The sequence below is a fragment of the Mandrillus leucophaeus genome, unplaced genomic scaffold (assembly GCF_000951045.1).
Source record: "Mandrillus leucophaeus isolate KB7577 unplaced genomic scaffold, Mleu.le_1.0 Scaffold49, whole genome shotgun sequence".
Lineage (NCBI taxonomy): Eukaryota > Metazoa > Chordata > Mammalia > Primates > Cercopithecidae > Mandrillus > Mandrillus leucophaeus.
In genome coordinates, this window is record NW_012105253.1 from 2658574 (window position 1) to 2685591 (window position 27018).

The 27018-nt window shown below is 42.6% G+C and overlaps 1 protein-coding gene across 1 annotated transcript in view; it reads left to right on the forward strand.

Annotated features, from left to right (window-relative positions):
• The window catches only part of HIPK2 (homeodomain interacting protein kinase 2), a 159459-nt gene that overhangs the window by 105688 nt on the left and 26753 nt on the right, over nt 1-27018 (forward strand). The window contains exons 7-11 of the mRNA XM_011995461.1: nt 444-570; nt 1533-1654; nt 10708-10850; nt 14336-14515; nt 18262-18543. Coding sequence (XP_011850851.1) covers nt 444-570; nt 1533-1654; nt 10708-10850; nt 14336-14515; nt 18262-18543 — 854 coding nt within the window. The remainder of the gene's footprint in view (nt 1-443; nt 571-1532; nt 1655-10707; nt 10851-14335; nt 14516-18261; nt 18544-27018) is intronic.

Below are 27018 nucleotides of genomic sequence, written 5' to 3' on the forward strand. Positions count from 1 at the left end.
CAAAATGAAAAGGCAGAACATTTTATTAAACAGGTTTCTAGCTTTATTTTTAGGCTTTTCAGCATTTAGACATATGGTAGCAGACATCCATGTGTCCTCTTGTCCGGGCCCCACAAATGTCAGGAGGAGGTCTGAATGTGAACACCAAGGTGACTGTCTCTCGTGCCTTCAGGGACCTGCTTTTCCCTGTGACTTTCAGCTGTGTTTCCACTCCTCTCTGCTTCTGCCTTTTTGCTCTTAGTTTTTGTTGGTTTGTTCTTCTTTGAGTTCATTTATTTGATTTAGATTCGTGTCTCCCAACATACCACCTCCCTCATTTTTTATTTTTGTTTATTTTTGTTTAATCCCCATCACTCCTTTAGGCTCCCTCCTCTACCAGTGCCACTGTTTCCTTAGCCAATCCCGAAGTCTCCATACTAAACTACCCATCTACACTCTACCAGCCCTCAGCGGCATCCATGGCTGCAGTGGCCCAGCGGAGCATGCCCCTGCAGACAGGAACAGCCCAGATTTGTGCCCGGCCTGACCCGTTCCAGCAAGCTCTCATCGTGTGTCCCCCCGGCTTCCAAGGTAAGGTCAAGCAGCCACAGCCTCTCACGTGCTCCTTACAGAATGGCCTCTGGGGCTTCGGCACCTGCAGTTTTCTGTCACGCTCATTTTCATGGAGAAAGGCCCTCCTCATTTCTTCCAGTGAGAGCGCTGTTATCACTGAACTTGAGGGCTCCTCTCCTACTGTGGCCAACCTACAAACAATAGGGCTTATGCCTCAGCACCAAGTCAATTCATTGTGACTCTCACACCTGCCAGGGACTGTGTCCCTGGCCAGCTGTCTGTAAATAAGTACATTGTTTGTGCTTTCATTGTTATGCTGATGTCAGCTCTTGCTTTTCCTTGCATGAAATATCCTCTGTGTGGGTTATCTATAGAAAACTGCCAATCTCTGACAGCCAATGTAGTCCCAGCTCCCATGAAGAATATCAATCAGTCTGAAAAGTACTTCCCTGGAACCCCTCCTCAAAACGATTCTTTGGCCATGACCCCAGCACTTCTCTTCTGCAGACTCTAAGAAGCTAGACTGTGCACTTTGTTACAATGTACCCAGAAAGCTTAAGAATTTATTTTTGCAAGCCTCATGGTGTAAACTGTGTGGTTATAGTCAATGCAATTCCAAATGGGTTCATACGTCTCCCCAACACCCTTTATTTTGACATACACAAGTACATCTTGATGGTCAGAAGTCCTTGTTTTCCTGTTGTAATCTGTCAGCATAACTGTCCTACTTTTGGCCTCACAGCCTCCTTAATTTGACCTTCTAGCCTTTGAAAACATTCAAGATGTCAGGAGGAGTTTTGTTTTTTAATTCGTTAGAAGCTAAGGGGAGACTTCCCAAGGACCAGGCAATACCTGGTTATTGTCGGTGACCAGTGCAAAGGGAAGCTGAAAGATGACGTAGCTGGCTAGGAAGGTTTTCTTCATCCAGCAGTTCACAGCCTCTCAGCTAACCCTTCTCTCCCTCACACTGTCTGGAACAGGCTTGCAGGCCTCTCCCTCTAAGCACGCTGGCTACTCGGTGCGAATGGAAAATGCAGTTCCCATCGTCACTCAAGCTCCAGGAGCTCAGCCTCTTCAGATCCAACCAGGTCTGCTTGCCCAGGTAATTCTTTCTCCTTTATTATTACTGGTATTACCATCACCCATGTTAATGTTGTTCACAAAAGATATATCTTTCCACTCCCTCTCTCCCTAGTAATGAGTTAGGTGCTTCTAGTCATTGGAATGTATCTGTAATATTGTAAATGGTCCCCAAGTGAATTACCTTCCTAAGTATCTGCTTACAATTCCAAGAAGAAATTTAGATACAGGGAGAGTCTGGGGAAATTATTATTATTCTATCTTTGAAATGCAAATTAATCTGGGAGACCTAGGTTTTAATCCTAACTGCTAGTAACTTGTCTATGACCTAAGGCAAGTCAGTTAATATCTCTTTGCCTCAAATTTCTTTCTTGTAAAATAGAAATGAGTTTTTAGAGCCAAAAGGAGCCTTGGCGATTATCCTCTCATTTTATAGTTGAAAAACCAGGCTCAAGGTAACTGTAAGCTGGAACCTTCCTTATCTATCCATGTAGGTGCTTTGATGGTAGAATGAGATGGCAGAGATGAAAAATGGTTGAAAATTTGTAAAGTGTTATGTAAACATAAGGTAGCAGTAGTGATGCAGTGATAACAGTAACAATCCTTAATGACACTTGAACCCTAATAACAAATGCATCATCGTTATACCAGGGCACTTTACAGTTGTTAATTGATTTAATCCCCACAATGCCACAGTATTTGTCTCCATTTGACAAACAGGGAAACTGAAGCAGAATAACTTGCTCATCAGAGTTACACAACAATTAGGTAACAGAACCAGGACACACACCCGATAAGCCTGATGCCAGCATCTGTATTTCAACCACCAAAAGCCACTACTTTTGTATAATCATTTCTACTATTGAGTAGCTTGACCTTAATGTTATTAGTTTAGAAACAACTTTATTTTTAAATAAGATAGGTTCACAAAGTCTTTTCCCAAAGACACTATTTGCTCTGTCTTGTTAAATGGAAGTTGTTTTTGTTGTTGTTTAGTTTTTATGTAATCAAATTGCATAGGTTTGTTCTGCACTCTCTCCTATTCCATGGGCTTCTCTAATATCCTGTTGTCTTAACCATTGTAACTTTAATCTGTCCTGGTATCTAGTAGGGAAGCCCTGTTCCCATAGAGTTCTTCAAATTTTCCTTGTCTGTTCTTGTCCCTTCACGTTTTCATGTGAATTTTAACATCACTCTTTCATAAGAATTTTAGTTCCAGAAACAAAAAATCTGCTTTATATTTATTGGATATACATTGAATTTATATTTACTTCAGGAACAACTGACATCTTTAAACATGTAAGTCATTTTTATCCATGAACATGGTATAACACTCTGTAATGGGTGTGGTGGTGCACACCTGTAGTCCCAGGCCTGTAGTCTCAGCTACTCAGGAGGCTGAGATGAGAGGATCACTTGAGCCCGGGAGTTCAAGGCCAGCCTGGGCAACATAGTGAGACCCCATCTGTACAAAAAAATTTAAAAATTAGCTGGACATGGTGGCACATGCCTATAGTCCCAGATACACAGGAGGCTGAGGCAAAAGGATCACTTGAGCCCAGGAGTTTGAAGCTGCAGTGAGCTATGATCACATCATTGCACTCCAGGGTAGGCAACAGGGTAAGACCCTGTCTGTATTAAAAAAAAAAAAAAAAAAAAAAAAAAGAATTGATGGAAACACTTTATCATGTTTAAGTTTTGTAATGAATATTGAATTATATCAAATGTTCTTTCTGTATTTATTAAGACACTCATATGCTTTTTGTTCCTTATCTACTAATGGGACAAGTCATATTAATATATTTTGTAATATTAAATTACCCTTTTATTTATGACATAAACCCCATTTACTCATGTGCTTGATATGGTATGCTTTTTAATATTGGATTCAGTTTATAAATACTGTAGTTAGTATTTTTATATCTATGTTCATAAGTGAAAAATGGCATATAATTTTCCTTTTTATAAAATCCTCATCTGATTTGAGTACAAGGTTACACCGGGCTCATAAACTATCTTCTTGTTGTTGTTACCCACACGAGTGGGTTTGGTCACTTGACAGGTACCACCCCAATGACCACAGCCAAGGAGTATTTAGCAAGGGGGTTTTATTACCTGTAACAAGTAAGGAGAACACTGGAGATAGTTCCCAAAGCAGTGTCTCCGAGCGAAGGGCTGGGTCAGGTTTTATAAGCATAGGGTAATGAGGCATAATCTGATTGGATTTTGCAACGAATTGATATGAGAGGCATGATCTGACTGGATCCTGCCATGCGGTGATGCCAGAGCTCGATCTGATTGGATCCTGGATCCTGCCATGTGGTATCCATTTCTAAATTCCATCCACTCGCCTCAATCCAGGCACTTAGGTTCTGCCTGTGGTTGCATACCTGGTTCATCTGGGCATGCTTAGGTTATGTGACCTTTAACCTGTGGATCCATGGCAAATGAAAAACAGCTCACAACTTTGTTACATAGAAGTTGAACCAGACTGCTGTGGTTACATTATTATCTATTCTGTTTTCCAGAACAGTTTGTTGAAGAATGATATTAAGCATTCTTCATCTCTGTGCTTCTGTCCAGAATGACACTGTGCAACACCAGTGACTGGTAGCACACAAAGTTTTGTCTTATTGAAAGTTTGTAAACAGAGAACCTTTTGTATTTAAAACAGGCCTTCTCTTCCTTCCTCTCTCTCCAGTGGGTCCTTGTAGCTTCCTTTTATTTGTATAGTTCAGTAGCGGGGAGTTCAGAAAAGGCCTAGATACAGTAGCGGGGAGTTCAGAAAAGGCCTAGATAGATCAGAGAAAGAACTACAGCTCAGTCCAGGGGCAAAAAAGCTTGTTCATACTTTATCTGAGTGGCAAAAATCCACACCAGTCTGCCAGTGCTCCACCTTTGTGAGCCCAAATCTACAGAACTCGCATGTACTTTTAAAGGATAATTACAGATCTTTTTTATATTTGCATACTTAACCCTAGTAAGCCAGGAACCATCTCTGAAAGAAATAATAATTAGCATCTCTTATTAGCTAAAATAGGGATTCTTCATTGTTCAGTTTGGTGGAACCAGTAGCCTCAGCAGTCAGAATTTGTTTCAGTCTTTTAATCGTAGCAGGGGAGAACTTTACCTTTTGCTTCCTTGAAAGAGGGTCCCTAGAGTTTTGTAAATCTCCAAGTAGATTTAACCTAAAGCTGTAATTAGGAAAGTGAGCAAAAAATATATGTGTAAGGATTTTAATTGCTACTGTGTTTATAACTGAGATTGTTGGAAGAAACTTGAACATTCGTCAGTAGGGGATTGGTTAAATAAGTTGATGCATACATAAAATAGAACACCATGTAGCCATTAAAAGAACATGGTAGACCTATGTGTCTTGACATGCAGAGATTTCTAAGATATATTAAGTGAAAAAAATCCTGCCCTATCCAGTATCATGTTGTGTCTTTTTGTCTGTTGCTTTTTATTTTTCTCTCCGCTTGTCACTTAATCCATGCCAATATGTTAGCCTGTTGAGATGGGCTCTCTCCTAGATATTTTTAAATGTTCCCTTCAAAGGACAAAAATAAGTTAATTTATAAAACTCTTATGGTGGCTATAAAAAAGCAATAATTAAGCATTTAAACTGAAGCCTTCATTTTCCTACGGTTAAATTTCTAGGCACCAGGCAGAGGCATTCCAAATACTATTATTTGACATAAATGTATTCAAAAAGTTGACATTGTTCTTTTTCTCTAAATATTGAAAATCTTTTAAAGGATTTTACTTGTGAACACTTAGAGATGGAATCTTTGAATCCACTCCTCATGTTAACTTCATTTTCTTTGCCCTTTTCCTCCCCACCTCCCAGCAGCATCACATAAAACTTTCAGGGCAGCGAGCCTCTGTGGGGCACCCAGAGGATGTGTGCATGGCAGGTGGAAATGGTAATCATTCTGCTTATGTCAGTGATATGGGAGTGATCTTTGTGGATCACCTTGCAACAAAAGCTTTTTTGGTACTGCCTAAAAGGAGCTGTCATCTCCATCCTCACAAGCCCCACACCACAGCTAGCATCTTGGCCACCAACAGAAATTGTGAATGAGCAGGTAATAGTGGAGAGATGGGAAGCACAGTTCTTGATTGAGACAGTATTGAATTTATCTCACTTGTCAAATGGCAGGATCTAAAATCTCCTTTGACTGGCAGCGTTAGAGAAGAAATTCAGAAATGCCAGGTCACTGTAGACTCTACCCTTTCCATGAAGTGTTTTGCATTCTTCTAGCCAATCAAATCATATCACCTGAACCTCTTTATTTTTTACTTATTTACTTTATTTTTTGGGTTCATATTTGACCAACTGAACCTTTAAATACTTCCCTAAAAACAAAATGTTATCTTGAACCCTTTAAACTGTTCAAAATACAAAACTTTAATGTTTCTCACCCTTTAAACTGTTCAAAATACAAAACTTTAATGTTTCCTCTGATAACATTTTCAGCAACCAGTCTTTGCTACATTGTCCTGCTGTCTGCCTCTCTCTTGACTGGCACCTGATATTGTTAGAGAATAAAGAAGACTTGTTCATGCCACCTTTATGCAGTTAACCACCAATGCCTGATCCTCAATAGGGGCCATTATTTTTGTGTATTATCAGCACAAGGAGAGGTAGTATACTGGCTGAAAGCATGGGCGCTGGAATTAGGTTGCCCACATTCAGATGGTTGCCTCACCACTGTATGGCTGTGTGACTTTGGGGAAGTTATTTTTGAAATTTAAATTTAATTCCTTTTCAAAGTAATACATGTACATAATTTTTAAAAGTACATAATTTAAAAAATTTTTAATACCATAAGCTTATAGGAAAATTATAGTCCTCTGCTCTATCCCATCCTTAATGTCTACTCCCCATAACAATATATATATTATTACATTATATATGTATATATGTGTGTGTATATATACACACATATATATTATCCCTGTTATATATATTATATATGTAATATATATTATTCCTGAAAGTTTATATATATATACACACACACACACATACACACATACACACACACACATTTTTTTTGAGACATAATCTTGCTCTGCCACCAGGCTGGAGTGCAGTGGTACAATCTCAGCCCGCTGTAACCTCCACCTCCTGAGTTCAAGCAATTTTCATGCCTCAGCTTTCCGAGTAGCTGGGATTACAGGCATGTGCCACCATGCCCCGGCTAATTTTTTTGTATTTTTCGTAGAGACTAGGTTTTACCATGTTGGCCAGGCTGGTCTCAAACTCCCGGCATCAAGTGATCCCCCTGCCTTGGCCTCCCAAAGTGCTGGGATTACAGGTGTGAGCCACTGTGCCCTGCCCATAACAATAATTTTTAACTTAACTGTTTAATCTGTTCTTTAACTCTGTGTTTCTAAATAACATGTTTAGACTGCTTTTTATGGATTTTTTTCCATTTTAAGTATTATCCATTGACTTCCTATTAAGGAAGATGAAGATTTAGCTTTCTAACCCACTGCCATCCCCATAACACACACACAGTTTCTCTCCTGTTCCTCTTTTCACTCACTCTTTTCTCCTATTCCTCCCACATAATTTTGATTCAACTACTTTTTAATATTTACGTAATTATCAATATTATATAAGATTATTCTCAGTTGAGCCTTATAATATACCATGATTATGTTTCCTTTCTTACACATCTTTTTGTTTTTCCTAGAGTTAATGATTGCCTCATTTTTCCCATTGGGTTAGTTTTCTATATATCTCATTATACAGCCCCAAACCCTTCCAGAGCTATAAAAGGTTTATATGTTTGCTGTGTTGCTGTGTTTGAGCACACTTATCTCAGATTAGTATTTTTTCTTTCTCTGAAAGCTTTTAAGACTTTTTCCTCATCCACATTGGACTCACATTTCATGACTACATGCCTTCTTTTGGATCTTTTTTCTTACATTGTCCTGAACACCCTATTTGCCCTTTTAATCTGGCTTTTTTTTTCCTTTGATAATTTCTTTCCCTCCATTTTCTCTGTTTCTCCTTTGCAGTATTCTTATTAATTGAGTGTTGGTACTTCTAAATTGATCTTCTGATTTTCTTATCTTTTTTTCCCCTCTATTTCCTGTTTATCCTCTGCCTGCACTACTTTCTAAGAGATTTCTTAAACTTTTTAAAAACCTTCTTTTGAATGGTTAATTTCTGTTGTCATAGTTCTCATTTCCAAGAGTTTGTTCTCTGCTCCCTCCCCACCAAAAAAGAGCATGTTCTCTGAATATAGATAATGATTCTTTATATGATCTTGTTTCGTAGATATATTTTTTAACTCTGCACGGCATTAATTATAGATTTTAGAAAATTTTCTTCTGATTCCCACACTGTTTTTGTTTCCTCTTTCTTTTGTTTGCTTATTTTATTCTCTTTAGGTTAGAAGCTTCCTTTACTGTCTGGTGTTCATTAGCTATTCATTCCTATTTAAAACTAAAGCACTAAAAAACTAATTGGAAAGCTGGAGGGCATGGTAGAGACTATTGAATGTGGGCTTCTCTATAGGCTGAAAAGAGGCAAGTCCAGCATTTTCACTGGCAGATCCCCTGATCCTTAAATGTCATATCTGTAGTTATTTTCTCTTGGACTAGTCATTTCCCCTAGAGAGAATCCTCTAGCCTCCTGCTTTGGGGCGGGGAGTGGAGGGTGGTATAAGCATGTATACCAAGAATCTGGGAACTAAGGGGAAATGAAGAGCTGACCTGAGATTTCTTCAGTCTGTTAATTCACTTAGTAATTGTCCATCAGTTTTTGAGCTTCTAAAATGTTATTAATGGTGATTGCCTCTCTCCTACTCTCTTTGCCCTTATGAATCTGTATTTTTTATTCCTTTACTATCATTTTAGTTGAGTGTAAAGAAGGCAATAAATGTGTATGTTTGATTTACCATATTTCTGGGCAAGTTATTAATATTTAACCTCTCTGTGTCTCACTTTATTAATCTGAGAAATGGAAGAAAATAACAGTTCCTACCTCACAGAACTGGTGTTAAGAAGTCAGAAAAAAGAGAAGTAGTCAGAAACCCATTTATGACTTAACTCTGTGTTTGGCACACAGTATGCATTAAGAAATGTTCGCTGCATTCTTGGTAGTAGTAATAAATTATAAAAATGTCTGACGAAGTGTTGTCACAAATGAGCCAAGCATATCAGTCAGTGAAATAAGTCAAAAACAGTCTTTCTACCCCATCTCTTTGAGGTAAAATGTTAATATCCATTTCAGGGAAATAGAAGAAAAATGATAACCTTAGCTTGATATCAAGATTTATTTTTTTAAATGACATTAGTTAAAACTAATGCTTTTCATGAGATCTGAAATGAGTTCCAATTGGCTAAGTCGGTAGAAACCTTACAGCAAACGAAATTGTTATTCATTTAATATTTGGAATTTGCAACTGTTTTAATCAATTAATTATGTTTCTGCATTCTGTGAATTAAGTAAACCTGAAATACAATTAACTGTAGTTAATAGCCTTTGTGGAGTTGCTTCTTTCATTTTATCAACAGATATTAAGCACTCTTGGTATGAGCTGTGGTCCCTGAGCTTTCTGCCTATATCAAAAGCAAACAAACAGTATCAGAAACATCTAAGAGATCTCACTGGGCCTCAGGTGCAACATGAAAATAATGGAATAGGTGAACTGGTCCACTCAGCTCTCAAATGTGATTCTATCATTTTTATAAGCATCAATATTTTTTAAGCCCTGATTCAAATCCGTAATCCATTTCCAGAAGTGCTTATTTGTACATATAAAACACCCACATTGAGCACATGCACAGTCTGTGAACACTGCATTCGATAAATTACCCAATGTTAGTCACATCCACTCTGATAGAAAGAGAGGTAGCTAAGATATCAAACCTTTAAATATTTGATCTGTCCAAAAGGTATTTTACCTTAGTGACTATCCTTTAAGTGTCCAACTTTAGGCAGTGGTATTCAGTCTGAATCATCTAATGACCAAAGACAAGCAGAAATAGTGATCGTGGATAAAAAGAGCTTAAAACACAACATACACACACACACACACACACACACACCAGTGAATCTATCAAGGAAGAATTACAAACGTTCATTTTAGATTTCTTAGAAAAATTAGATTCAAGCAGTGACTTCCACCTGTCTCTCATTTTTGCTTTGAGAAATCAAAGTAATTCTCAATTATGCTATAGTCACAGCTAAGAATTTTACTTCATACTTGCTTGCTCTCAGATGTAGGTTCCAGATATTTGGTGATCTTAGAATTGTGTAAACTTAGATTCAGAAGATTCACAAGCTGGAACCTAGATTCTAATTGATAAATCAAAGGTAAAATGTTAAATAAATAATACTAGGCAGAAAGCTTCTTGAGGGCCAGCAGTCACCCTCATCTAGCCCAACTCAACTACTCTAATCCCCTGTACATGGTTGTGGGACAGAACAAGTAAATAAATAATAAACTTTCAGAAACTTCAAGCATTGCTCATTAGAGCAAATTTATAAAGAAATCATTCTTCAACATGAATGAATCCCTTCCATACAGATGTGTCCTTGTACTTAATTATCTTGTACTTAGTTCATATATGTTCTTTTTTTTTTTTTTTTTTTTTGAGACAGAGTCTCGCTCTGTTGCCCAGGCTGAAGTGTGGTGGCGCCATCTCAGTTCACTGCAAGCTCCACCTCCCGGGTTCATGCCATTCTCCTGCCTTAGCCTCCCGAGTAGCTGGGACTACAGGCGCCCACCACCACACCCAGCTAATTTTTTGTATTTTTAGTAGAGACGGAGTTTCACCATGTTAGCCAGGATGGTCTGGATCTCCTGACCTCGTGATCCACCCACCTCAGCCTCCCAAAGTGCTGGGATTACAGGCATGAACCACCACGCCCGGCCTATATGTTCATTGTTTATCTCCCTTACTTTAGTTTTTGAGGCCAGAGACCAGGCCCTCACTCTCACACCCATAAGAATGTCTAGCACAACCCGAGGCACAGAATAAGTGCGGATTCATGCGAATCAATTATGTGATTAGCAAACATGGTCATTGCACATGTCCTGTGTTCTACAGCAGGCTTGGCCAAGTGGGACCCAGCAGATCTTGCTTCCCCCAGCATGGCAGCAGCTGACTGGAGTGGCCACCCACACATCAGTGCAGCACGCCACCGTCATTCCTGAGACCATGGCAGGCACCCAGCAGTTGGCGGACTGGAGGTAAGCAGGAAACCCCTCTAGGGTGAGTGGGTGTGTCTGGGATGAGAGGCATGTCCACTGCAGACACAGGGCTGCCAGGCCGGCCTATACTTGAATTCTCTGGTTTGTAGAGAGCTTTTTAAAGCTTTTAAAAATATTGTGTGGACTATGAGTGCAGTGTAACAGGAAGCAATTTTTAAATAATATACCAGGATACAAGAAAACCTGCTTCATTAATTTATGCTCAGTTGTCATTCCCACCCAGAATTCAGTTATATCATTTAATCATCAGTGTAATTCACCAGACTTGGTTCTGGATGATGTTTGGTAGTTTCTCAGAATTAACTTCCACATTCAGAAAACAAAGGTCTGTCACCAGTGAAAGAATGCAGAAGAGGGTCCCCAAAGCCCTAAGCAATTCTAGAAAGTGTTCTGAAGATGTTTGAGATGGGGGTACTCTAGAGTCTATCTGACCTCCCAGGGGAAGGTTTGACAGAATGGGGTTTATTTGGAAGGGTAAATGCTGGCATATTTGCTGAGTGTGCCTCTTCAGTTAATAGGCATATCTTACAGATTAGAGGCTACTTCCCACACACCCGAGAGGCATCCACCTGCCTGCCTGCCAGCACTGCATACCCCCTGCATCTGTTTCCAGAACTCTTCCCTGTCCAACTCATGATTTCCTCACAGATGCACTCCTCTGTTATTTTTATGGCTAGATACCCTTGTACCTTCCCCCCAACACCACCACAATGGCCCCCTTCACCAGTGCAGAGCCAAATGGCAGCCCTCCAAGTTGTCCCCAACTCCTCACGGCCCTTTTGGGCTCTCTCTCATTCTGCACGAATATCAGGGCAGGTCACTTCCCTCAACCCCCTGACAGCCTCCATATCACCCAGGGAGCCTCCCACAGTTCTTATTCTGACCTACACGGCCATTGTGAATTAAGATCTCTCAGGGAAAAGTAGAAAGGTGGTGATATAAGCCCCCAGTCAGACCCCTACGGCAGCTTCCTCCATTCCTCCACTTCATTTTCTGCCTAGTACAGAGTATCTGGGCCCTTCCCCACAGTCCCACTCACTTCCCCACTGGCAACACCTTCATGCCACCACTGCACTCCAGCCTGGACGACAGAGTGAGACTCCATCTCAAACAGCATAGAGCTGAGTTCAATCCTGGCTCTGCATGACCTGGGGCAAGTTAACCTTTATGCACCTCAGTTTCTTCTTCAATAAAGGGATAGTAATGCCTACTTCACAGGATAGTTGGGAGGTTTAAATTGAGATAAAATACAAAGCACTTGGCCTATATTTAACATGTACCATCGCAGTGCCTGGTACATGACAGGCATTAAATAAACCTGTCATCTTCCCTCCCCACTATCACATCGGCCCATGCTCAGCAAGATCGCCTTTCCTCCTCCAGTTCATTAGGAGCAGCCAAGTGGAAAGCTGTCTGACCAACTGGGTTTTTTTTTCCCTCGCCCCTTTTTCTCCTAAAAGACCACACACGTAACATATTCCTATTTTCCCCCTTTGTCTTTCAGCATTTATAGCTCATCTAATTTCAGAAATACACATACACTTACTAATTCCTACGTATTTCTTATTCCTCCTCCCTCCTTCCTTTCTTTTTGACATCTCTTACCTACTGACCACAGAAGACATCCAAAGCCAGCATACTCTCTTCCTGGTCTCTCTCCATGTCTTGTGTGAGCCAAAGAATATCTATTATTGTGGATAGATATCTAATATCTAATATCTATAAGAAACAGAGGTACCAGTGCTGGGCCTGACTCAAAGGAGAAGGAATGCCATCTGTCTATGGGAGAAAGAGCTACAACAAAATAAAGAAGCCATAATATCAGTTTCTTGGCTCACGTCTGTAATCCCAGCACTTTGGGAAGCCGAGGCAGGCAGATCACCTGAGGTCAGGAGTTTGAGACCAGCCTGACCAGCATGGCCAAACCCTGTCTCTACTAAAAATACAAAAATTAGCCAGGCGTGGCAGTGCACACCAGTAATCCCAGCTACTCAGGAGGCTGAGGCAGGAGAATCGCTTGAACCCAGGAGGCAGAGGTTGCAGTGAGCTGTGATCGTACCACTGCACTCCAGCTTGGGCAACAGAGTGAGACTCCATCTCAAAAAAGAAAAAAGCCGTAATGACTTTCTAAAGTCCATGTAAATGCCCAGAAGACACTATCAAAATCCCTGCAAAAGTATTCATCTACTTCTTTTTTTTTCCTATTCATCCTTTTCCCCATGTTGCAACAATAGGTTCTTATAATTTTTTTAAATTCAAATGAATTATCCTTTAGCTCTGAATTTTATTATGTGTTAAATGAGCTCTTATGGGCAAATCTCTGAGTCAGTCACCACCTTTAACATTTCTGTGGGAAAACAAGGCTTTGAGCTTCATACAACCCAGATTATAAGAATTTTGAAACATAACCCATTTTTAGGATGAGGGCTGCCAGTATTTCTGTCATGACTTATTAATTTTGATTTAATACCAACTTTATACTTGTCTAGTCAACCTTCAGTTAATCTAATTGTTCATTCAGCAAGCGTGTAATTAATTGATCAGCTGCTACATGCCTGAGCATTGTTCTAGCCACTGAGGTAATTCAAAAGAACGTTAACACTTCCTAACACCAGAAGCATATGGCTCCCAGGCTTCAAAGTTTGTTTTTCACGTAAAGTACAATTTCTTCATTAATAAAATGGTATTGCTAAGATATCCTGCCTTCATCACAGAGTGGAATAAAATAACCCATTGATGACACTTTGTAAATTCCACTTTTTCTTCATTTAAAAATTATTTTTATAAAATTAAGGTGAAACTTTTTTTTTTTTTTTTGAGACAGTGTCTTGCTCTGTCACCCAGGCTGGAGTGCAGTGGCACTATCTCGGCTCACTGCGGCCTCTGCCTCCCAGGCTTAAGTGATCCTGCCACCTCTGCCTCCCAAGTAGCTGGGCCCATAGGTGCACACCACCATGCCCGGCTAATTTTTTCTATTTCTGGTAGAAAGGGGGTTTTGCCATGTTGCCCAGGCTGGTCTCGAACTCTTGAGCTCAAACCATCAGCCTGCCTTGGTCTCCCAGAGTGCTGGGATTACAAGCGTGAGCCACCATGCCTGGCCTGTAAATTCTAAAATAAAATATTGTTCAGGATAATCACCTACGTGCTCAGGGACTTTAAAAGTTGGAGGAAATATTTATCTCCTGTCCCTAGAACTTAAAAACTCGGAGCCGGTGCACTTGGCATTCTTCCCACTTGAGAGTCCTCTTTCTCACTCACAACCAGTTGTGTTTCTCCTACTCCTTATGAGTAGAAGAAACCCACTCGATGAGCACACATGGCCAGGCTCATCCCTTTAGCCGCGAAACAGCTAGTGAAATAACCAACTGCAGTCAGCGTTTAACTGGTGGGGAAGCTTGATCTTTCAGAGGAGCTCTGTTTTTAGAAGACCTCTAAGGCACCTTGTTGTCCCGGCTCCCTTTCAGGAACACGCATGCTCATGGAAGCCATTACAATCCCATCATGCAGCAGCCTGCGCTATTGACCGGTCATGTGACCCTTCCAGCAGCCCAGCCCTTAAATGTGGGTGTGGCCCACGTGATGCGGCAGCAGCCAACCAGCACCACCTCCTCCCGGAAGAGTAAGCAGCACCAGTCATCTGTGAGGTAGGTGGTGAGAGCCACCCTAGGGAAGAGAAATCCCAGGAGATGTGAGTGCTAAAGAAACGTAGTTTAGGATTAGGGAGTATCAGCACCCACTCTGAACATGGGACAGTTGCATGGGACGGGGACACTCCTCTTCCTGCAGTGGTTAGCAAAACATCCCGTACCACATGGACTGGCCTAGGGTTTGCAGGAAGCACTTGGTTTAAGACCGTGGTAATAGTGTAGGGGTGGATGCAACGGAATCTTGCAGTGGGCAAGAGAGATTGGGCTTAACTCCATACAGTATGGGCAAGTGAAAATTTATAGCCAAGGCGGGGTTGGAGAGTGTCGGTGGATGGGAAGTTACTAAGAGGAAGCATCAGGGGTAAGGGAGATTCTGCCTAAGCTGACCTAACAGGATTCTTGCTAATGACAGGCCCAGGTGATCAGACATCACACCTGGAGGCTGAGGAACCTAATCAGATATCAAGGGTGATCAGATATCAAGGATGGTGGGTTCTTGACTGAGCAGGGTTTTTTGCCAAAAGGAGATTGTACAGCAGAGTGCACAGTTAGACCTAGGAGAAGCTTCACAAGCCTGGCTAAAGTTTGGTGAAGCAAATGATCTTTTGTCACTTTCTACTTGTCCAGAGAACACTCAGCCTCACCTGAAATTTCATTTTGGAAACGATTTACCATAATACTTGTTTAAAAATGTTTTAAAATGTTGAAGGTGTTAAAAAATATTTTAAAAATACTAAAGAAATGTGCTTTCTTTGTATCTAAGATCAGAAGTTTAACTGATGTAGCACCTTGCTTAAATATAAGCAATAGCTTGTTTAATACCAGACACTAACCAGCAGAACATGAATCTTTCCCATTCCCTTTAAATCCATTCTCATCTCAGTGAACACTTTAAAAAATCAAGGTCAACAAAAGGCTGCATGCTGTATGATTCCATTTATATGGCATTTTGGAAAAGGCAAAACATAGAGACAGAGATCGGATCAGGGCTTGCCAGAGACCAGTAGGAGAGGAGGAGATTGCGAAGAAGCCCGAGGGAAAAAGCTCTAAGTCTAGATTGTAGTAGGGGGTTATGACTGTGCATTTGTCAAAACTCATCAAACACTTCAAAGGGAGAAATGTTACTATATGTCAGTTATACCTTAATAAACCTAACTTGTTAAAAAATAGAGATTTCCAAGCCAGACAGAGAGAGTGAGAGAGAGATCGTGTGACTACAGGATTGCTGCTACATCTCTTCCTAATGGCACAGCTTTGAGGTGCTTAATTGCTTATTTGTGATAAGTTAATCAAGAGAAGTCCGGTTTACAAAATGTCTAGTGGTTTTGGTTTTTTGCTTCCTCATATAACCAGATACCAGAAACTAGGCCTTCTTCTTTTCATTCTCATTCAAAAATTCATCCAAGGGCTGAAGTTGTCATCCTTCAAGATTCCTTTTTTGGGTGTTTCTGACGACTCAGGAAAATTTATCTCAGATCATTGGCAGCTTTCCAGAACGCTTTTGTGTGGCAGCCTTGTGACAGCTCACCCATGTCATTATTAGACTGGGTGGCAACAAAGTCCACTGTCTCGATCCTCATGGGCTGTCATGCCCAGCAAGGTCACATGGAACACTAGTCTGTCCCAGGACTGAGCGTAGCATCTTTGTGGTTCACCTTGGCTGAGTAGGGGCAGTAAGAACCCTTAGCCTCCCAAGCTGTTTAGCAAGTCCCTCCTTTTTGTCTACTCACCACCCAGCTGGCCTCACGAAGGCTCATTGCCAGTGCATTTCGAGATCGATATAATTATAGTGAAAGTTATGTATTTGCTTATTTTTAAGACCAATGCCTTAGGCAAAACAGTCTGAAAGAACAGTAGTCTCTCCCTTGTTGGTGATGTGGCCAGGCGTACTTTTCCTCAACAATGCCAAGTGGAGATATTAAAACCATTGGTAGTGAAAAACATAATCTTAAAATCGTAATGTATTAGCAACAACAAATACATAGGTTTATAGTAAGTACAAACAATGGTACAATCTTACCAGTGAAACGTATTACCAGTCCCTAGGAAGGAGCAAGCAATATCTGGCACTAGCTAGATAGAAAAATAAATCCACCTTTATTGAATTATTTTCATTTTACTGCCATCCCTTTAGCTAGAAGGTGCTAGAATCTCTAAAGACATATAAAAGTCTGAGTTTCGTTATACGTTGGCATTAGTCCCTCACTGCATAGATACTACAGGTTGAGCATCCCTAATCCAGAAATGCAAAATTGTCCCCAAATTCAGAACTTTTTAAGGATTGACATGATGCCATAAGTGGAAAATTCCACACCTGACATGTGGTCTCAGTCAAAACTTTGTTTCATGCACAAAATTATTTTAAAATAATGTATAAAATGACCTCAGGCTATGTGTATAAGGTGTATATGAAATAGAAGAATTTTATATTTAGACTTGGGTTTCATCCCCAAGATATCTCATTATGTATATGCAGATATTCCAAAATCTGAAAAAAAACAAAAATCCAAAACACTTCTGGACCAAGCATTTCAGATAAAGATGTTCAACCTGTGCCAGAGTCAGTGAGGATCTAATGGGGAGGGGAGAAAGTATTTTTCCCCTAAAGTTACCAAAAATCACATTGGTTAATTTAGTAAGGAATTTCAAGTTGATCAAAATTAAGATTAAAAGGTCTCTTTTTAAGAGTGCTTTTTCTTCTTACACTTTTCCAAATTTTCTATTACAATTTAGACTGAGCCTGCCATGAGGCTCCACGAGACAAAATCCAGAAAAATCATTTTTAAGGTTTTTAGCAATTGTATGCACACAGATATTTTTGATGGTCATGTTCTTTTTCCAGAGGAGGAAAGAAGGAAAACTGAACCATTAGTCACCAAGGTTAGGTCCTTTAGATCCTGAAACTCTTGGCCGGGTGCAGTGGCTCACACCTGTAATCCCAGCACTTTGGGAGGCCGAGGCGGGCGGATCACGAGGTCAGGAGATCGAGACCATCCTGGCTAACACCGTGAAACCCGTCTCTACTAAAAATACAAGAGATTAGCCGGGCGAGGTGGCGGGTGCCTGTAGTCCCAGCCACTCGGGAGGCTGAGGCAGGAGATTGGCGTGAACCCGGCAGGCGGAGGTTGCAGTGAGCTGAGATCGCGCCACTGTACTCCAGCCTAGGCGACAGAACGAGACTCTGTCTCAAAAATAAAATAAAATAAAATAAAATAAAATAAATAGATCCTGAAACTCTTAAGGAATAAATGTTTCAGTAGAATAACCATTAGCAAGGAAACCAAAGCTTGATGTGGCAAACACCAGTTCTTCCACCACCCCTAAAACAAGACTTAAATACCTTTGAAGGGATGACACAAGACAGAGCTCAGAAGTAGGGCCTTGACCCTGAAGGCAAGGGACTGTGTTGGAGCAAACACAATTGGAATCCTGGCATGACATCTGCTCCTACAAGACCTGTAGAGACTGGGGCACAAGAGCCCCCTCCCTGCTCCGAAAGCCCTGGCTGCTCCCTTTGTCCTGCTGGGAGCAGGCATGTAGATCCAAACCAGAGCCCAGAGAAGGCCTGTGTAGCTGCTCACTGAATGATCCCATTCCCAGTCACAGATGGAGACTCATTGTCCAGCCGCTGACTTGTTTTACAGAGATTTGGCAAAGCAGGTGTTTCTAGGCAATTGGGCTCCTTCGAAGGACTTGTGGGGCCTGACCTTCCTCTGTGTGCGAGTGTGGTTTTCTCATTACAGAAATGTCTCCACCTGTGAGGTGTCCTCCTCTCAGGCCATCAGCTCCCCACAGCGATCCAAGCGTGTCAAGGAGAACACACCTCCCCGCTGCGCCATGGTGCACAGTAGCCCGGCCTGCAGCACCTCGGTCACCTGTGGGTGGGGCGATGTGGCCTCCAGCACCACCCGGGAGCGGCAGCGGCAGACAATTGTCATTCCCGACACCCCCAGCCCCACGGTCAGCGTCATCACCATCAGCAGTGACACGGACGAGGAGGAGGAACAGAAACACGCCCCCACCAGGTGAGGCGGTGCCACCTTAGCCTTCCAGGAAGGAGCCGGGAGGGTTTGCATTGTGTGTGGATCTGACCATCTTCCATCATCAAACATAAGGATCCCTCTCTTCTGACCCCTAAAGTTTGGTTTTGCCATCTACTGTGGTCCTAAAGTTATTTCAAGAGAATGTCAAACAGGTTTTCCATAATTGTTTAAAACCAAAATAATGTTGAATCACTTTGGTCTTAAAAAATAATTATAGGCCCTATACATTTGGGGAACTTGAGACCATAAAAATCGGGCACACAATGCCAGTGTATTTCATCCTCTGTAAGTTTAAAAGTCTCTGCCTCAAGCTAGTGAATTTATTCCCAGTTGGTCAGGATACTTCTCTGACATTGCCTTGGCTCGCTCAGAAGACGAAGTAATTGTCCAATTAATCAGAAATTTCCCTGTGTCTGATTAACCTAATCTTTCAAAATTGCCAGTTGGCTCTTCACCCAGAGAGCATTACTGTTTATCCCAAAGTAATAATAATTCATTTTAGTCTTTGTGTGCTTCCTGGGGAGAGGGAAGAAATCTTTATTGTATTTACAAAACTATTAACCCTGGCGCCAGAGCCTCTTTTTCTGTACTGCCCAGCCAGACTTCAGTAAAATGTGGTTTTTGTTTGGGCCACTCAGCTCAGGTTCTGAGCAACCCTTCTAGAACAGTTGTCTTCCTGGCCTTCTGCACCCCTAGAGTCCCTGTGGCCTTGTAGAGCCCAAAATCTCATGACCCCACCCTACTGGCTCCTTTGCATTGGGACCGAGAGCCAGGGAAGGGAGGCCTGCCCCTCCCAAGCCCAGCGCTGCCCGTCAGCACGCATCCCGCAGCGGGATGTGAACTCTAATTCACAATTAGGCTCGAATTATTAATTCCTGATTGGATACAATGTAACTAATTAGTAATCACAAATCCTTTGATTAGATAATAAATTCTCACATTTGAAATCATTACAAAATGTATAGAGAGACTGATGAAAACATTCTCATTATAACTATTCCTGCATGGGACATTCCCTTCCGTCTTTATAATGAAGTCCAGTGGTTTTAGTTTGTTGCCGGGTGGGGTTAGTACATGTCTCTTTCAAGTGTCCTCTTCCCACCAATTAGGTACAGCCTAATTGTCATTGTCTTTTGGAGAAGAATGTAGTGGAGCACTTGTGGCCGTAGCATTGTGCCAGGTGCCAGAGGGGACCCAGGTCAAAGTTCCAGGCACAGCACTGAATACGTTGGCAGCCCAGGACTGCCTTACTCCCCATCTGCCTAGTCCAGAACTGGCCTCAGGTCCCTTTTTAATGACAGCCTCAAGTTGAGTCAATGGGCCATTCTCTACAGTGCCCCACCCCACCACCCAGGAATCCTGTCAGTTCAGTCCTCGCGTGGGCTCAGTGGTCTCTTCACAAAGGGGATGGCCCTGCCCAGCCCCAGACCAAAGCCTGGCCTGGAGCAGCCACCCACACGTGGGTAGCCTTGGTCATCAGAAGGGCCTAGCAGCCTTGCCCAGCCCTTTGCCACAAATGGAGGAAAGCAAAAGCAATTTAAAATCTGACAATCAGCTAGATTGGAATCTCATTCCTAACGTATGAGATCTGAGTTGACACAGACTCTCAACATCTGTGCCCAGGAGAGAATTGAATAGCGTGTCTGAGAAGGAGGATGAGAGAGCCGTCTCTCCACCAATCAGACAGCTGACAGGGCTGAGAGCGGAACGCAAAGCCCGAGCATGTCCCTGCCTCCATGGCAGCCCCTAAGGCCCCCAGAAGGAAATGATAGAACCAAGAGGCTGGGCAGCAGATGAGGACCTTCATGAGAACAACTCAAAGAAACCTAGGAGTGGGAGCCAGGTGCACAGGTGAGGGACAGCCACAGACAGTAGCAGTGGCCACTGAGTCCCACCGCATCCTGCAGTGAAGAGTGGCAGGGACTGCCAGCCTGTCAGGGTCATGAAAATGTGCCGGACACATCAGGCTGAATAGGGAAGCTGCAGACTGAGGCTAGGGAGTCATCCAAAAGGCTTCAGCTGTCCGCAGTTGTGACTGGGAGCTCCCAGAATAATGTTTTCTAGAGAGATCCAATGGCTATTGCCTTAGAAAATGTCTTCACACTCAAGAAGGTAGGAAAGGGTATTTGAGTCTGAGTAGGATAAAACAGAAACCAGTAGCTGTTTTATTTATAGAGAAACCACTGTGTAATTGTGATCACATTATTGTGACTATATTTTGGAATGAGTAAAAAAAATGTGGGGAAATATGATTACTTGTTCTTAGAAGTCAGAATTATCATAAAATTTAACACAGTCGGTATTTATTGGCCCCACTAGTGTAAGATATTATGCTGGGAACTGCAGGTGTTACATAAATAAGGTAGACAGTCTGTGTCCTCATGAGGTTTGCAGGGTAATAAGCAAGACGAAACACATACAAATCATTATAACACAAAACAGAGTATCAGTCCCATAAAAATGAGCAAAGTACCATGGGGGACTCAAAGGGAAAAAGCTTAAGGGAATAGCAGGGGAGGGGGCTTTGAAGGCTAAAGGTCTCGCAGGTCCACACCGTAGAGGAGGTGGGGTTGCAAATTCAAGTGAGGGGATTGATGGGGCAGAGCCTCTGAGGCAGGCGAACAGGATCAAGAGCCCTGTGCAGGAGTTTATCCAAAAGGGGCTTCAGGATGGAAAGGGGGTTGGGGAGGGATCTCCCCTTAGATGGGGGTGGTCAGCTTTGTCAGGAGATACTGAGGGGCTCAAGGGGAAGCATCAGTCCTGGGAAAACAAGGATGCACCCCCAAGTGCAGCCACATGGAGGGGTCACCTGGTCCCTCTCCAGCTGAAGAGCTTCCCCAGCCCTTCTGTGTCCCAGCTGGAGCAACGGAGACCTTCCCTCCTACATGTTGATCATCCTCGTTCCCGAGCCTGATTTCTCCTGTGCCGTGGGCATGTTGATTCCCACCTTCTGTGTTCCCAGCCTCGTTTTCTATTTGCTACTTACCCCAGTGCCAGTCCTGTAACTTTGCCTGAAATACTGGTTAATTCCCCTAACATGGCTCAGCCTCAGCTTGGCAGCCAGAGTCAGGCAGCCGATGACCTTCAGACGGATGGCAGTGCCTCCACCACCAAAGGGGCTTTTAGACCTGATTGAGGGTGTCACTAAACCTCTAGGACTAGACGATACAGCCTAGAATTTTTAAAGGAAGGCCAAGGCAAAATCATTATTCCTGACCCCACGTATGTGGCACTGTTAGTTGCACAGCAGATGGCTGGCTAGCAGCTCCACTCGTGAGAACTCCAGGGCATGTTGCAGGCAGATGCTGGGAGACGCTGAGCTAAAGACGGGAGAATCATAGCAAACATACACCGGATGTTGCACCCGCACTAGCTCCTCCGTCATTTGATGGGGCACGCGAGGCTGGTATTCCTATTCTCATTTGATAGATGAAGACACTGAGGCTCAGGAAAGGTAGGTGACTCACCCAAATTGATAAAGGTTCTAAATAGCAGAGTTGGGACTCAGGTGCCATGCTCTTGAAGAAATGGCAAACTTAATAACCGGCAAAAAATAACTGATTTCAGTCATTCATTCAACAAATACAAATTCCATCCTGCTCCCTCCCGTGACTACCACCATGCCGTGGTGGCACCCACTGTGTGCAGGGCACCATGCCAGGGCCACAGGGAGTCTAGAGTGTTGTCCACTGAGCCCTCTCTTGGTGCTGGGCGTTTGTCAGGGTGCTGGAGCCATGGCACTGAGAAGGGCAGAGTCAGCTCTTTTAAAAGTAGGAAGGTCAGGGAAGAGCCAGGGACTCCTTTTCAGTGAATTACTGTGGACTAGGGGACTCTGGTCATGACTAGAGAATTGGCCAAAAGATGAGACAAACAGATATTGTTCTGGGTCCCCCAGGATTAAGTAGTAGAACTGGTCTTCTTTTAAATGTTTATAGACAATTTTGATTAGAAAAGCATTTAATTATCTACACATACTGAACAAGCCGTCTTTTCTCTCGTGGACTCTCTTGGACGGTTTATAGGTACACGTCTCCTGATCCAGAACCCCCTGCTAACCTTAGCCTGTACTGAAATGGTCTTGTAAAGGCTGTAGCATACAACCTTTAGTCATTACGGTAATTTTTTTTTTTTTTTTTTTTTTTTTAAGTAAGAACTGGAGACAGTGTCTCACTATGTTGCCCAGTCTGGTCTTGAACTCCTAGGCTCAAGCAATTCTCCTGCCTTGGCCTCCCAAAGTATTGGGATTACAGGTGTGAACCACCATGCCTGGCCAAGAGTAATTTTTTAAGTGTGTAAACCAAAGTGGCTTGTGTCAACTGATCAGCTAGAAATGATTTTGTCCAGCTCCATTATTCACTCATGTATTCACTCATTGAGTTACCTGGATGTTTCTGGTGGGTGGGTTGTTTTGCTTCGGTCATCAAGGCCCTCCTGCAGGCTGCACTTCACTGTGCCTGTGTAAGCAGCCACTGTTTCAGCCACCGTTACCAAAAATGAAAACTTTAAGAAAAATGATTCATAAATATCACTCAGTATTTTAGATGTAGAAACAGTTACTTAGGTCACTCTTAACATGTTTATATATAAAAAAAATTTGACCTGAAATGTTTTCCTTCTTTATACTAAGTTGAAAGTCTAGAGAAATTATTATAGATAAAGCAAGGTTAGAAAACTGATAAACTGCTGCTCAAATTACTTTGGCCTGAAAAATTAACATCCACTTAACAGAGGGAGCAAAACCCACACACACTCATTTATTATTGCATGGGCAAAAAACCCAAAGTGGGATTAGCCTCCATTGCTACCTATAACCATGTAGCTTGCTCCATCCTGCCGTTGGTTGAGAAGCTACTTATAGCCAATCTTCTGCTGTGCTCATGGGGACGTGGGAATCAAGCTTGAGTGAAGGAACAAAGGAACCCAAACACACAGTGCCATTTGAAGGAACTTTGGTGTCTCTCCATTTTGAGTACAATATATCCCCAGTTGAAAGCTACTTCAGTCATGTGACTCACCTGGAGAGATGATGGAAGGATCTTTTGTGCAGCTGACTTTGCCACGCCCTCTTTACAGGGCTCCCTTTAAGACACTCCAGTGGGTTGAGTGGAATGGTTTAGGGGTGTATTTTGAAGAAGAGACACTCCACCCTACTGTCCCCAGCTGCTGTCACCTTACAAAGCTGTCACTGATGTGCCACAGCTTCCTGGTTTGCTCCTGGCTTTCCACAGGGAAGAGGGAGGAAGTGGGGTGGGAGAAGAGGGTTGGATACCATAGGGCAGAGTGGTGCTCAGTGGATAGATTGAAGGTGATTTGGAGAGATGAGTCCTAATCACCCAGGCCAGTTGGGAAGAGAGACTGGGCTTCAGAAGAACATGGAAGGAGAGCAAACACTTCCTTCCGCTGCATCTGATGGGACAAGGACGAGGTGACTACTCCTGGCTCCTTCCGTGACCCTGTTTCTGATTTCTCTAGAAAGTAGTCGTATAAAAAATGATCTTAGTGGTGATATATGTGTGTTTATATACACACGTGTAGACATAGACATAGACATAAATATGCAGATAATACAATTTGAAAGGAGGAGCCAGGCATGGTGGCTCACACCTGGAATCCCAGCACATTGGGAGGCCAAGGTGGGAGGATCACTTGAGGCCAGGAGTTTGAGACCAACCTGGGCAACATAGCAAGACCCTGTCTCTACAAAAAGAAATTTTTAATTCCCCAGGCACAGTGGCACGTGCCTGTAGTCCCAGCTACTTGGGAAGTGGTACCAGCAGTGGTACGTGCCTGTAGTCCCAGCTACTGGGGAAGTGGTACCAGCAGTGGCACGTGCCTGTAGTCCCAGCTACTGGGGAAGCTGAGATGGGAGGATTGCTTCCACCCAGGAGTTCGAGGCTGCAGTGAGCTCCGCTCACAACACAATACTACAGTCTGGATGGCAGAGTGAGACCCTGCCTCTAAAAATAATAATAATCATTTGAATGGAATGTATGTGCCATATTAAAATGAAGATTTTTTTTCTCTCTGATGACTCTAAGTCAGCAGGTATCAGGAAGGAACACTGTGGTCTGGAGGCACACTGGAATTACCAGCGTGAGCCACTGTGCCCAGCCAAAAGTAGTCATATTCTTTACCACATCATCTTTCCATGATGATTAAAGGAGATAACACATATAACGCACTTTAAGCCGTAGGTTAGTATGCATGCAATAAATGTTACCTGTACGTAATAATCAGCATCATAGTAATAGAACATATAGCATTGACTATGAAATCAGAAGGGTGAAAGAAGTTATTGGAGGAGATGAGTTTTGACCCTGGTCTTGAAGGATGAAATTGACTCAGATTAGCAAATAGAAATCAGAGACACATTCCAGATAAGACCCTACAGGGAAGGGGTCACAGGTTATAGCTGATCTTCTGCCAGTGTTTTCTCCTTTAGGGATTGCTTTACTTTTTAGCTGCTTATTTATTTTCATCATTTTAAAATGATGAAAATTATCTATTGCCATGACAACATAATGCAATTGTGAACTCTGACAGCTTTGTTCTTTATTCAGAAGTGATGTTCTTTCAAGCCCATTTCAGCAACTATTTCTCATTCTGCTCCTATCGCTCTCTCTCTCACTTGCATTAACCAAGTCATAATGGAATTGATAAGCTGTCAATAATAATTAGATGCAATCATGGAATGAATCCCAGTAGTATCGATAGATACGAGCGTAAAGAATCTGCAGTAGTCATCTCAAATGTGTGCTCATTTCTAAAGTGACTCATTTCAGAGCTTCCCATTAGTTCTCTAATCTGCATAGTGTGTTCAGGTAGAGCGCAGAGCTTTCCCACAATGGAAGAGATGAAAAACAGCTAGCAAATGAATTCACCTTCTGCGAATAAATGTGCCATTTGTAAATCCAAAAAGGTAGGCAAATCAGCATCAAGCCGTGCCGTACATATTTGCTCATTAAGCTAGGGGCTCCCCAGCTACAACAAAGGGATGGGACCCGGGAAGGGTTTATAAAGGTTTTATCCCACACTCCTTGTAGATAACTAGACGGTGACATGCAGATTCTTCAGTCTTTTTGGTGGGAGGCTCACTACCTGTTGGGTTTCCATCAAGTAGATGGCCCTCAGTTCTCACAGGTCACCCAGGCCAAGCTGTCCGCTCTCACAAGACTCATGCCAGAAGGCCATTCTTCAGTGACAAGAAGCTCAGTGACTCATGAAGTGGCTATTGTGTCTTGAGATAGTTCTAGTTAGAAAATTCTTTTTCATGTTAAGCTGAAGCTTCTCCACAATTTCCACATTTGAGTGAAGAGCTCCAAATATGCCCAATTGGAATTTTACTCGAGGACAGATTACAGTTTTGCCAAAATTAGTGTGTGTTTTTGTCTTTTTGTTTTTTAAAAAAAAAATTGCTCATTTTCTAAACTACTCAGATCCTAAGGAAGATATGATCAGCAAGAACTGGCCAGATCTGGGTCTATATGTAAAGTATATCTACTAAAAGGATCTCTTTCCTCCCCAGATTAGGGCTAGACCATTCCTATTTTAAAATGTCTCTAGGAATCTTTCAGAGATCCTCACAATGGCTCCTTTAATGCCATGAGTAATCTCTCTCAATGAGTTTCGGAGCAGGTTGGAGCTGGATGGATGTTACAGGTTATCCAGGACACTGTCCAGAGCCACACCAGTAAAGGAACATCAGAGCTAGGACTGCAGCGCCAGCTCCCAGGACACATTTGGGAGTCAGCCTCCATCCTCACCTGGGGTCCTCTGCCCACAGAATGTGCACCTGCAACAGAACATGTCTGTGTTTCGTGAAATGACCAGAGGCATGTTCATCATTCAGGAGTAGCTGTGCCTGAAACTGAGAGTGAAGGGCAGGGCAGCACCATCTCCTCCTCACCTCCCTTCAGGAACCAGCAGCTGCTCCCAGTCATGGCTCCCAGCTCTTCCCCTGGCCCTCGAGCACTTTGAAACAGTGCCGGGTGGGAGGAGTTCCCTTATTACACAAGAGACTGCAGCACACCAGTTGTTTCCCATTGCTCCCCACCACTCATCCCAGAAGACAGCTGCAGGTTTCACTGCCCTTGTCTTGTTAAGGCAGCTCTCCTTCCTTCCTGCTCCCTCCTTGTCCTCAGCCTCCCGTGTCTCCCTGCTCTCAGATCCCTCCTCCCTACCTCCTAGCTCAGAGACCTCCTGGAGTCCCACTTCCTAATTCTTTTTTTTTTTTTTTTTTACTTAATTTATATTTATAAAATATGTTGAGATACTGTTTTTTGTTGTTATTGGTAAACAGCAATCTTTTTTTTCTTTTTAAGACGGAGTCTGGCTATGTCACCCAGGCTGGAGTATAGTGGTACGATCTCAGCTCACTACAACCTCACCTCCCAGGTTCAAGCAATCTCCCACCTCAACCTCCCAAGAAGCTAGGATTACAGGCATGTGCCACCACAC